The sequence below is a fragment of the Zootoca vivipara genome, chromosome 2, assembly GCF_963506605.1.
Source record: "Zootoca vivipara chromosome 2, rZooViv1.1, whole genome shotgun sequence".
Taxonomy (NCBI): Eukaryota; Metazoa; Chordata; class Lepidosauria; order Squamata; family Lacertidae; genus Zootoca; species Zootoca vivipara.
This window is the reverse complement of record NC_083277.1, coordinates 52221337-52234756: the sequence shown is the minus strand read 5'-3', so window position 1 is coordinate 52234756 and position 13420 is coordinate 52221337. Positions and strand designations below refer to the sequence as shown.

At 46.0% G+C, this 13420-nt stretch overlaps 1 protein-coding gene across 7 annotated transcripts in view; it reads left to right on the top strand.

Annotated features, from left to right (window-relative positions):
* Positions 1–13420, top strand: part of ACY1 (aminoacylase 1) — a 39464-nt gene that overhangs the window by 9615 nt on the left and 16429 nt on the right. For 2 of the 7 annotated variants that reach the window (XR_009557113.1, XM_035106089.2), the window contains exons 1-5: positions 392–517; positions 2799–2949; positions 10366–10430; positions 12028–12132; positions 13259–13353. Coding sequence is in view for 6 of the 7 variants with exons in the window: in XM_035106089.2 (XP_034961980.1) it covers positions 2832–2949; positions 10366–10430; positions 12028–12132; positions 13259–13353 (383 nt within the window). In the remaining variant the exon portion in view is untranslated. The other 5 variants (XM_060271516.1, XM_060271515.1, XM_035106091.2 and 2 more) reach the window with 4 other exon arrangements.

The window sequence follows — 13420 nt, the reverse complement described above, 5'->3', positions numbered from 1 at the left end:
TTAAAACCTGGCCTTTGCGCGCGCTCTCTCTCTCTCTCTGTTTGGCAAGCAGGATTTATTCACTCGGGCCCGGGCGACGGGAAAGGGGTGTCAGCAGGGAGTTAAACCCCGGAACTTGGCGCCAAGGCCAGCCCTGAAGGCGAGAGGACAGGCGGGACCCCGCTGCAAAGGTGCATTGGTGCGCTCGGCTCTCCCCTCCCTCCGCAGTAACCCTAACCAGCTCCCTTCCTCCCTCCCTCTCAGGAAGTCTTGAACCAGAGGCATCTTCTGCGTCTCTCCGAAAGCCTCGCCCCCGGCCACGTGCGCCAGACCCCCCCCCCTCGCCCGGCTTGGGACGGAGGCAAGGCGGCCAGGCTGCCCCCCGTGGGATTGGCCCCGCCTGAGGCCGGCGGGCGGGCTGGAGGCAGGACTGTCCCCGCGCTCAGCCTTCCTCCGCCGCCGCCGCCGCGAGTGCAGCAGAGCCAGGCAGCAGGAGGAGGGCTGGAGGCAGGCAGTGGCTTCTGCGGCGACCGGAGAGGTGGGTGAGCGGGGCAGGGCGGGACCCGGGGAGGCTGCCCGAGAAGGTCCCCTTTTGGCGGCCCGGGCTCTGCAGCTGCAGCGCCTGGCACCGCCGGCCCTTGTGCCTGCAGGGAGGAGGGAGAGAGGTTCCTGCGGAACTACTTGTTTACTTAGCAGCCGGGGCGGGAATGCGCGTCCTGAGGGGGCTGCTCCGCTCTTGGGTGGGGCGAGCCGGCTCGCCGCCCCTCGGACGCCCACGCTCCTGAGCGCTCTCCCCATAAACGCTCCTTGTTCTTCTCCACGTTCAACTCCGCTATAGGACGACCCCCCCCCCCTCTTCGGAATCGACTGCGGCTTCCCGGTCCCGCTGCCTGCCTTGTGTGGGCGGCCTTTCCCCCTGTCAAGTGCAGCCTGCTTCCACAAACGCATTCTATTCTCCCCTTCCCCCAAATGCTTAATTTTAAAAAGAAACGAGAAACGAAAGCCGCAGCATTTTCCAGCACTCATCCTACGCTGCTGCCATGCCCCAAACTTCCCTTGGCCAAATCTGCCTCTGCTCGTTTTCTAAAAGTTTCCCCTCCCGATCCCTGCTGCCTTAATAACTTACTGCCCCCCCCCCAACGCCCTGTGCCTGTTTAACACGAATCTAGCTTTGCAAAGCAAGTCCACCGAAGTTACAAAATCTCGCGAACTTTTTTGCTCGCCTACCTGCCTATGCCTGCCTATTTGAAGCACCTGGTAGATAAGCGACTCGACAAGCCTTCCTTCTTGCCCCACACAGGTATTGCCACAGTGTATTGTGGACTCAGTGCTGCTCATACATTCAGGTTTTTTGGGGGTGTTTTTTTTAAAAAAATGGATAGCATCAATGAAACTGCCATCCCATGTTATTTTCCTGAGTAATCAACTATGTTGTGTGGATGTTATGAAATATTTCCTTCCATAAGCAGCACCTTCTTCAGAATAAATTGCTGGGCAGAAGTGTCTGCAGGCTTTCTTCCCATACCCCATATCTATATATCACCCGAAAAACCCTACTTCCCATACTTGCTCTTGCCCACTTAATGCTCCCTCTCCCAATTCTATGCTCACCAGTTTCCTCAGCACCTGATCACCAGAAATTTCTCCTGTGCTATTAATTTTACCCACCTCCCTTCTATTCTAGTCACTACCATGATGTCTTAAAAAAAAACCCAATATTGAGTCTTCAATATCCTACAGCATTATTGTCTTATTAAAAGGAGAGCACAAACTGTGGACCTTTATATCATAGAGTTCCCTCAGTACAAGTCTTGAACCCAGTGCTTTTTTTTCCTTAAAAAATGTTTAGTGGTACTCTCATTTTCCTACTCATATTGAAAACACTGCCCCTCAATGAGGCCAAACTTAGATTCACAAAATGTTTCGGGGTATGCATACCCCTGCGTCGTCCCCCCCCCCAGGAAAAAGCACTGCTTGAACCCATCTGTTAGGAGCAGCTACACATTGATAATGCAAGTTGTACCTTTTTCCAGCTGTCTGACAGGCAGTAATTCAATGGATGCAGCTTTCTCCACACCTGTAGGGCATGGCTATCTATACCTGTGGAGTTCCTGTGTTGAATGCAGGACACAGTCAGCAGGGTGGGTGGGTGTGCAGGTGGCAACGCTTCTCCCAACTTGTAGGTCAGTTTCCCAGCCTTCTGTGTTTCCAGCACCTTTTGCTAAGCTGCCTGTTTGAATGCTTCCATGTAGGTGTTAAGAGAACACATCACCCGTTACTCTTGCCATTATTGTACAGTACAGTCATATCTTCATTTCCAGCAAAAGTTGCCAAGAGCTCTATACTAGACACAATACGCAGAAGAAGCTGTTGTAGAAAGTGCACACATGGCCATGCTCATTTTCAAATTAAACCTTGTGACCTTCATAGTAGTAGGTGTAATGGAGTTGAAAGAAAGCCTTGTTTGGGATTCTCTCTCTCCCCCCCCCTCCCTGCTTGGGTGCAATGATGATTTCCCTCAAGTGCTGAGCTCAGCTTTCATAGCTTTGGATGTGTGTTTTTTGAACCATTACCATTTTGGGAGCGAATCCATTTCGGGGAAGTTTTTAAATCACCAGTCAATTATTGGTGCCATCTGGCAATTTCCTCCTGTTGCTGCAGCCTCAGGAAAGCGAGAGAAGGCACAGCAGGAATTAAATGTGGTTATACAAGTTAGTACCTGTAGCAGTGCAATTCCACTGTGAACTTCAAATAAGGGAGAGTGATATTCTTGCTCTTGCGCTCTGCATTTCCTATGTATTCACGTCTTAATTTCACAGAGGGCTCTGACATCCTGCGTCCAGAAGGCTAACATGCTGCCAGAGAAAGACCCTAAAAGGCATGGGGAGAAGGACCCCCAAGAAGATCCATCAGTCACCCTCTTCCGGGAATATCTGAGAATCAAGACTGTCCAGCCAGAGCCTGATTATGGTATGGAGGGTGTTTTCTTTTTCCTCCTTCGTTTTAAAAAGGCGAAGTTCTGCTGCTGTCTACTTGACTGGTGTCACTGCTGGAGCTTTGCAGAAACATTACATAATCAGCAACCAATGGGAGTCCATTCGGAGGCTGGTTAGTTTAGCAGCTGGAGGTAATGTTCCTGCATCATTTGCCAGAGTGAACAAAACAAATTGATTTCTAGAGTTCATTTGAAATGGTTGTATCTCACCTGTTCTGGCTAAGATGCACCGAATGCATTTGCCACATACAGCATAATTTAAACGGGAAAAACCATCTAGTTGGAATTATGCATCCCTAGATATATTTACACAGACCTATGATCATCTGTGCTGTGATCATTCAGTCCATATGAATTATTCTGAGTACAGCTTGTAGGTATCTATCTAGCACCACCCCATGTTTCATATGTATTATTTAATCACATGATTGGCTAAGCCTCACTTCCATTGCCCCTTAGCACTTAAACTATGCTTTGAAGAGTGAGGGGAAATCTCACTTCTCTCACTTTATAACATGCATTTCATTGCTTTCTTTTTTAAGACAACATCCCATCAGAGTTTGCCAGGAACTGATTGGTCTGCTTCTATACCACTGTCTCTCTGGGAAGCTCAGAACAACACACACACACCTGTGAGCAGGGAGATTTTTGGGACAATTTTTATTAAATTGTTAACTAAAATATCCAGATAAGATAAGTAAAATTGACAACAAAATTAACCGTTATAATACAATCCAGTACATTTGCCAACTTTTCAATGCATCACTGCATTTTCTACCATACTTCAAAGTCAGAATATTCCTCTAGCCTCCTTTTCCAACTCAATCAAATCATAACATAAAAATACTTTCAGACAGGGTATCTTGCAATAATGCTAACATGTCCCATGGCATTTTCCCATGGTTTGGTTTGCTGCTCATAGAAGACTAGAATGTAAAGAAGAAGGTTATGCTAGAACCCTTTCTGCTGACAAAAAGTTTTATATGTGCGGGCAACATTTTTATATGCTGAAATGTTCAGCCATGTTAGCCTGCTACCATCTTCACTCTGAGTGATTCGGACCAGACACAAACTTACTATCTCTGAACTAGGTCAGTAAAATTTCCTGAGCACTAGATGCACAAAATTCCTTACCACGCTGAAGAACCAGCATAACTTGGTTGGAGACATTCTCAACATTAGGAAAATAGAGAAGCTACAACTGATATGGAGTAGGTTGATGGAAACACAATTCAACACAGTTAAATAAGGCGACAGACAGCCCTGTCGCCCACTGAGCCCAATGGGCCTGTTTCAGAGTGGATGGATGCACATAGGATTGAACTATTAACCGCTTTAACAGGTTTATGCATGAGTCTCTCTTTGTTGGATTATAGCCTTCTGCCAAAATCCAAAGAACAATTTTAGAAGAACACAAGGTCTTGAGTGCACCCAGTCGGACTTCTGCCCTTTCCCCTTTTGAATAGCAAATCACCATACTGTAGCACAAACAACTTTTGACACTTTCCTGAGTTTCAGAAATACTTGGCTGGAACTTTTGAAAGCTACTACTGGAGAAATGCACATCAAAAGCCCCCAGTGGTCCTCAGTAGGCAGAGAAGCAGAAGAAACTTGCTAGACCAGAATGGAATGTTTCATCAAATGCAAGTCACATGGAAGCTCCAGTTTCAGGGTGTGTGTGTGTGTTTGTTTAAAATTTCTGTTCCTTGCATGATTCAGTCTATAGTATTCCTCAAAAGATTCAAGTCACATTTCCAGCCCATATACATTGTTTCAGCAGACTTAACCTTCCTACAAAATAAAAAAAATTATCCTTCCAGTAGCACCTTAGAGACCAACTTAGCTTGTCATTGGTTTGAGCTTTCTTGTGCATGCACACTTCTTCAGATACACACCGGAAGGAATGTTTTTATTTTGTTTCAACTATGGCAGACCAACAACGGCTACCTACCTGTAACTTAACCTTCCTACCTTCACCTTCCTAACCATGATTCCTTCCCAGTGCAGATGAGCACAGTATAAGCCAGGGATGAGGAACCTTTGACCCTCTCAGAGATTTTTTGACTCCATCTCACATCAGCCCCAGCCAGCAAGGGATTGTGGGAGTTGTAATATTTGGATGACCCTTGTTTTCTTTTCCCACTCCTGATATAAAGTGCAAGTTGTGCCTCAGAGGACATCAGATAGGGATGTGATATCCCTTTCTCTTCCTCCACCCCCACTCATGCCTAGTGGACAAATCCCTACATACGGCTTTTTGAGTTGCCATTTGAAATAATGTGTTCCATAGGCTATCAGATCAGAAAGTAATTTGGAGGGGTTTAATGGTGGTATTTTGCACCCAAAGCTACTCAGAAGTGTGAAACCGCAGGTGTTAATAGCTTATCTAAGAAACACTTTGCTGCTTTTCGAACTTTGGTGCTGAGTGAAGTCCACATTCCAGAGCTTACTTCAGAAAAGTATTGCCCCTCTGTTATCCTGAAGTATTAATGAGTCACAAAGTGAGGGGATTTAAGCCTTGTTTTCATGGCAACAGGAGTAAATCTGTATGCACTGAGCACTCAAGTGAGTTAAGCTGGAAGAGAATTTTTTGTCTGTCCTATACATTGGCTCTCATCCACTTCGTTCAGGCAGACATTGAGTTGCAGTCATGTGAACCCTTGTCCTCAGTGTACTCAGCCTAAAGTTGGCAAAGTTACCCTTTCTAAGTCACCTTGTAACTTAGGCTCCTGTTCCCATATCACATAGCTTGAAGTAAGGCCACTGAAGCCTGCGGGACTACAGTGGTACCTCTGGTTACAAACTTAATGCGTTCCGGAGATCCGTTCTTAACCTGAAACCGTTCTTAACCTGAGGTACCACTTTAGCTAATGGGGCCTCCCGCTGTCGCTGCGCCACCGCCACACAATTTCTGTTCTCATCCTGAGGTAAAGTTCTTAACCCGAGGTACTTCCGGGTTAGCGGAGTCTGTAACCCGAAGTGTTTGTAACCCGAGGTGTTTGTAACCCGAGGTACCACTGTACTCTGGAATGAGTGGCTTAAAGGCTGCAGTCCTAGCCTGCCTGGTACATCTGAATTGCATTACATTGGCCTTTTGGAGCTAGGGTCAAAATTCATATGAGAAGTGAGATTGTGTATTTTAATTGAGAAGACAATGTATGGGGGGCACCCTTGCATGTCCACCTACTGCATGGGGCCATTGGAAAGTTGTTGAAAAGAAAGCCTCTGTGTGGTAGCCCCCTTGCCACCCAAGAGCTGGCCTTGTGTACCTGCCACATGCTTGCAACGTGTGCTGGATATACCAGAGGGAGAAATGGCTCTTCCGTAATGCACATTGAAAATCAAATCCCAGGCATGGCAGAGGGTACACATGACAGGATTGCTATGGGCAACCTCTTTCAGTCTTTTGTTCACGTTGTCACCAAATGTGTGTCTGGCTGGTTCTGTGAATAGTCTAAAGAAAACTGGCCAAGTCATTTTTTTGGGGGGGGGGGAATCCAAAAAATGGTGTTTTTATTACAAACCTGCACTGGATTACTACTTGCATTTTACTTACCGGTACATCAACTTGCTTCGGTAACATCAACTTACTTACCGGTACATCAACTTGAGAGCCAGTGTGGTGTAGTGGTTAAGAGCGGTAGACTCGTAATCTGGGGAGCCGGGTTCGCGTCTCTGCTCCTCCACATGCAGCTGCTGGGTGACCTTGGGCTAGTCACACTTCTTTGAAGTCTCTCAGCCCCACTCACCTCACAGGGTGTCTGTTGTGGGGGAGGAGGGGAAAGGAGATTGTTAGCCGCTTTGAGACTCCTTCGGGTAGTGATAAAGCGGGATATCAAATCCAAACTCCTCTTCTTCTCTTCTACATTTCAAGCAAAGCAATGGCCTACTGCTCCACCGCTTTGCCAGAAAGAACACTTATAAGAACTTTTGTAACTAAGAATTATTGTCTTAGTATGCAATCCACACACACCTATCTGCTGCATGCGGTGATGGCGGGGGGGGGGGGCGGATTGGATAGATCATTGCTCAAAACAGCTCCTTTGGCCTTTAGCCTGGCCTGGGATCCACTAGATCAGCATAGGCCAGGCATCCCCAAACTGCGGCCCTCCAGATGTTTTGGCCTACAACTCCCATGATCCCTAGCTAAGAGGACCAGTGATCAGGGATGATGGGAATTGTAGTCCAAAACATCTGGAGGGCTGAAGTTTGGGGATGCCTGGCATAGGCAAACTCCTATGGGACTACAATTCCCATCATCCGTGACCACTGGTCCTGTTAGCTAGGGATGATGGGAATTGTAGTCCCAAACACCTCGAGGGCCGGAATTTGCCTATGCCTGCACTAGATCCTGAGCTATCCACTCACCCACTGCCATCACTTGGTGGCATTAGACTGCTGCCTGGCTGGGGTTAGCATTCCTCTTGCGAGTTTGCCCTTTTCCTCCTCCTTAGCAATTCATTTTCCTTCCCGGTTACAGGTAGGTAGCCGTGTTGGTCTGGGTCGAAGTAAAATAAAAAAATTCCTTCAGTAGCACCTTAAAGACCAACTAAGTTTTTATTTTGGTATGAGCTTTCGTGTGCATGCACACTTCTTCAGATGAAGACCAACTAAGTTTTTATTTTGGTATGAGCTTTCGTGTGCATTCACACTTCTTCAGAAGTGTGCACAGTTCTGAAGAAGTGTGCATGCACATGAAAGCTCATACCAAAATAAAAACTTAGTTGGTCTTTAAGGTGCTACTGAAGGAATTTTTTCCATTTTCCTTCCCTTTTGTGTATTTTAAATTATAAACCTGAGGGTAGGGTCCATCTTATTACAGGCTGTTGAAAGCTGGTCTAGGAGCCTTTTTCAGCTGAAGAATATACTGAAAAAATACTTTAGGTAAAATGTCACAATCCTATTTAGCTGTATAGGATACGCAGCCTGGGATGCATCACTTGTGAATGTTAGCGGGAGAAAGAAAAGTGCAAGAGAGCCATAATCAGCTGTTGTGTGTTTTTCACGTACAGAAGCAGGAGAAGCCCATTTAAGTTTTGCCTGTGAAAAAAGTCTCAGTGGAGAAAGCCTTGGCTTGGATCCATGAGGAGGGGATCACCTGATGAAACCACTAGGTTCTTACTGGACTATCATTGTTGCACACTTTTGAGCTAGGCAGAATGAAACTGTATGAATTGTTTCCTGTGTCCAAGGAGAGAAGGGCAATAGGAGGACTGCGCCAGAAAACTCCAGCACAAAGCGTTTGCAGGGAGAAAAGATTTGTTGTTGAATCCCCCCCACACACCCTCCCCTGTTTTGCTGGAGGGGCCCTGCAGGGAGAAGAATCCATCAAAGGGGACTTAATAAGGTCTGTTTCCTGTTTGCTTGGCCAAGTAAAATCCTGAGAGGAACCACAGAATGAATGCAAAAGATTTTTACCCCCCCCCCCTGTTTGTTTTGCGCTACTAGGTCAAGGAGGTTCTGAAATAGAGAGGGGCTGCCAGAAGGAGAGGGCTAGCTTTGCAAAAAAACAAAACAAAAACCACAACGCTCTCTGGACACAGTCAGTACGGTAGTATGCAGTTGACCCTTTAGTCCTTGCAGAAATTGCACTTTTGATTTAATCTACAAAAAAGGAAGGCAATGCTGCTCCAGGCAGGTTTACCATCTTTAGAATGCTTTAACTTCTCATCATGCCCTTGGCTGGTCCCTGTCAAACTGGCTAGTCACTTGGGGGGGGGGGCAGGGAGAATGGATGGATGTAAAGCAGGCACCTCCAAACTGCGGCCCTCAAGATGTTTTGGCCTACAACTCCCATGATCCCTAGCTAACAGGACCAGTGGTCGGGGAAGATGGGAATTGTAGTCCAAAACATCTGGAGGGACGAAGTTTGGGGATGCCTGATGTAAAGTGTGCAATGGGAAGCATTGGAAATTAGCAGCACTGACAAGACTTGAGAACCTTTCCCGATTCAGTGACATAATATGTCAAAATAATCCTCAGAGCAATATTCGGGCAGAAGAATAGCGGAAGAGGAGGGCAAGACAGGCCTTTTCTTTACTTGACACACTGGGCTTCAGAGGAAGAAAATGAAAAGGTGCAAGCTGCTCTTGTTGCTTCCCCCTTGCCCAACAACTGTGTCCATCTGCAAAAAACCCCAGTGTGGAGTGAGAGATCAGCCTCTGTCCTGAAGCCTCATCTTCTGCCAATTTCAGGGTTGCATTATTGCCACTGGCGATATAAGAGAGCCTTCCATATAAGCAAATGCTGGAATGGCATCCAAAAATTCTACGCTTTTTTTGAAATATTCCTTGTACATAGAAATATTAGAGGTTTGAACACCCCTTCCCAGTGATGGGAGAGCATTCCAGCATGTTATCAGAAGGCAAAACGGGTTCACAATTTTGGACAAGAAAAAAGGAGAATACATATGATCCAGCTGGCAGAGTGCTGGGTGGACTTCGGAGAACCAGTGTGGCGCCATATTTACCAGATGATTTTATGCTTTCGGCTGTGTGTCTTTCCGAATACCTCTTTCTACATCTCTTTACCCTGGCTTTTGACATGAGGTGTATATTTTTAGGACCATCCTTATGTCTGTAATTATAAGTTTTAAACTGTTCTTAATATTGTGCTATGCTGTGTTTTCATGTTGTAACCCACCTTGGGGTGAAGAGCAAGTAATAACTAAGAATATAATACAGTAATGCTTGCTATCATTCAAAACGTTCAATGGAAAATACTTAAGACAAAGAATTGCTTTAGCTAATATGAAACAGGGGGCTCAAACAAGAGACCCTTGCAACATTTTGCAAAGAAGCATGTAAAAGCCAGGGTATGCAAACAAGATGTATTCCCCAAAATATTTTAAAACCTTGTCCGATGCTTCAACTCCATTTGCTGTCCACCTCTGGGGGAAAGTTCTACTGCTCATACTGCTTAGGGTACAATGGATGTACAGCTTTTTGTAGAGGCTACACTGATGATTTGAGTACGTTTTATTGAATTGCTTCATTTTGTTATGTTGTATGCTGCCTTGGTACTTTATGGTTTTATATATTATTGCATTTCTATGCTGCCTTTCCTCCAAGGAGCTTGAGGTGGTGTGCATGTTTCCACTTCCTCCCCATTTTATCCTTACATCAACCCTGTGAGGTAGACTAGGCTGAGAGCGAGTGATTGGTGCAAGGTCACCCAGTGAGCTTCATGGCTAAGTGAGGATTTGAACCCTGGTCTCCCAATCTCGGTCCAACACTCTAACCACTACACCACACCGCCTGTCTCCAAGGCCAATTTATAAATGCTTTTAGTAAATGCATAAGTAAAATAAATGTTATTGACTGAAAGGTGGTTAAAGCGATGTATTGCATTGATCTGTGTTTTTTACAGCTGCTTCTCCTCTCTCCTTCCAGACACAGCAGTGAAATTCCTGGAGAGAATAGGCTCTGAACTTGGCCTACAGTGTCAGAAAGTGGAGGTAATTAATGAGAGGGCCATTGCCTTGTCTCAGTTCTGTCAGGATGTCTGATCAGCCATCTCCAATTTCGCCCCCTTGGTTTGTGTGGTTCAAGATAGTGGTGGTGAGGAATGTCTTCAGATTTATTCTCAGGCAACCTTCTGATTAAGCCACGCTATGGGAAGCATTCTGATCATGTTGGTGCTCATATTGGCTGTTTTATATTATAATTTGTTTTATAATTTGTTGTTTTATAATTTGAAGCTACGAACATGAGTTTGACCAAACTGCGGGAGGCAGTGGAAGACAGGAGTGCCTGGCGTGCTATGGTCCATGAGGTCACGAAGAGTCGGACACGACTAAACGACTAAACAACAACATAATTTGTTGCAGCCCTCGTGCAGCCTATAATCTCTTCATGAGCTGGCTATCCCATTAATCTCTTATTACCATGTTCTCAGTCTATTCTTGAACAGATCCAGCCTGACCTTTCCCGCATTAGGGCCTGTATTTAGACTGATTATTGTTACAAATTAATGCCATGCAAAAACTAAAACTTTTTTTAAAAGGAATGAGTTGTGTTCTTTTCTCTATTCCTATGTGTTGGTAAAGGCCAATTCCCCACCAAAAATGTTAAAATGTCAATGGGTCAATTTCAAATATTGGAGTTTGCCTCTACCTCAATCTTTATCATGATAGTCAAGGGTACTTTAAAAGGACTGGCAATCATAAGCCTGTATGAATTTCCCAGAGTCCTGTATCTGTTCCGGACTCCGCCTAGTGACCTCTGGAACTTCTCTGTGTTGGAAAGTACTGCATTTTATTATGCCGTTGGAGGACTCCAAGGTATGAACCTGGATCTGCAGAAGCAGTTTGGGGCTGCCTGATTTCGCCGTAAGGAGACACTGTTTTTGCCTGAATTCCGAGGCTCATTTTGATTCAGCCTGTGGCACTGTATCTCCCAACTGTTTCTTTAACTCACAATGAACAGGGTTGTATCCAATGCCGGTCCTACTTAGAGTAGATCCATTGACATTAATGGACCTGAGTGACTCGGATTCATTAATTCCAGTAGGTCTACTGAGTAGAACTTGTTTGGAATACAACCCAAACTGTGCTCAGCCTTGCAAACAAGTCTACAGAAACTACTCACCTATAATGCTTCCCTCGCTACCCATTTGCCCCACAAGTGGCAGTTTTAAAACCTTTTTCCTGCCTCGTCACCTCATGGTGATACTTACTTTCCCAAAAGTGGCCACTGCAAAAACCTGAATTGAGACAAAGCCAACTTAAGGCTCCAGTGCGCTTGCTGTCCATCGGATTCTTGCTTAATTTAATGGAACAATTTGCAGAGAAGAAAATAAGACCCTATGGAAACTAAAAAATGAATATAAAGTCCAAGCCACAACAAGGTAAGAGAGTGTGAGCCAGAACAGGGTGCTTCTCTCTCAGCATCAACATCCATCAGCCCCTCTTGCTGCCTCTGGATTGCACACAGAGAGGTTACTACCTTTAGAAAAACCGTTTCCAAGTACTTGGGAGCCATATGCGGAGCTTTGTCCATACTGATCTAGTGACAGGATGAGCAACCCACAACTGACTTAGTGTTCTGTTGCAGGTCTGCCCTGGCCGTGTGATCACCATCCTGACCTGGAAAGGCACAAACCCACATCTCCGCTCCATACTGCTGAATTCCCATACAGATGTTGTGCCGGTGTTTGAGGTTAGAAGGGGATTCAGGTCCCTGCATCTTGCATGTGTTGTTGCTGTTCAGAAAGAGTACGAATGTGCCCCCTCCTTCAGAATGCTTTGAAAGACCCAGGGAAGCATGACAATCCTTGCTTGCTTCTTGCTTTGAATATATAGAGGGCACAGGTGACGGTGCTCATATTGGTGTGATGCATTTTCATTCACGCCAACACCTGTGTCATCCTGGGGGATTAGTTTTACGTACCATAGAGTTCACACTTTCTAGGATTAAAACAGTTGAGGGATGAGATACAAGATACCTTTGAGTAAGCCCTATAATTTAAACTCAAGGAAACTCTGCCCTTTTCGTTATTCTAGTCCCCAGCTTTATACCAGCAGAGTGCCATCTACAGGGAGAAATAAAGAGCTGCAGGCATTTAGATGGTTTCTTTAATACAGTGGTACCTGGGTTCTCAAACTTAATCCGTTCCGGAAGTCTGTTCCAAAACCAAAGCGTACCAAAACCAAAGCGTCTCTGCAGCCTGCCTGCCTTCGAGTGTCCTGGGAGGCTGGCGGCGCACCACTGGGACGCTCGCAGGCAGGCAGGGGAGAGGACGGGAAGGAAGCAGGCAAGTAAATAATGGAGGGGGAAGGGAAGGGGAGAGGAAGGAAGCGGGATCAGTGGGTGTGTGCAATGCCCGCCAGGGGTGCCAGCGCTGCCTGCCGGGGTGCCTGAGATGCCCGGCATGGGAGAGCGCCACTGTGAAGATCTACACAGGGGGATTTTGTCACACACACACCCTAGAGATGGCACCCGGTCCAGACCGCTCCCCCCGCCCCCACCTTCGTCCGCCACTGGCAACATTACAGGTGTCAGTTTGCTATCACAACTCAATCTATCACAGTGGGGAAATATTCCTGTTTGTCTTTGTTATATGGAAGTGATTTGGCCCAAAGATAGTACTTGAGTGTCCGACATATTCATTTGAGAGTCTTTCCAGACAAGAGGAATCAAAGATCTCATATATTTGCTCCTAATATTCAAAATACATAGGATTTCCCCTGTGCTGTAATAGCTAGGATGGCACATTTTCAGTGCCTCATGTCCTCCCATCACTCCCATCCTCCTGAGGTGCTCTGTGCTGTTTTCCTTCCTACAGGAATATTGGCGCTATGATCCATTTTCAGCCTTCAAGGATTCTGAAGGAAACATCTATGCACGTGGAGCCCAAGATATGAAATGTGTTTCTATCCAGTAAGTCCATCCATGGTGGGGGAGAGGACACATGACTGAGAAGATTATCTCATCCTATCGTAGTTCA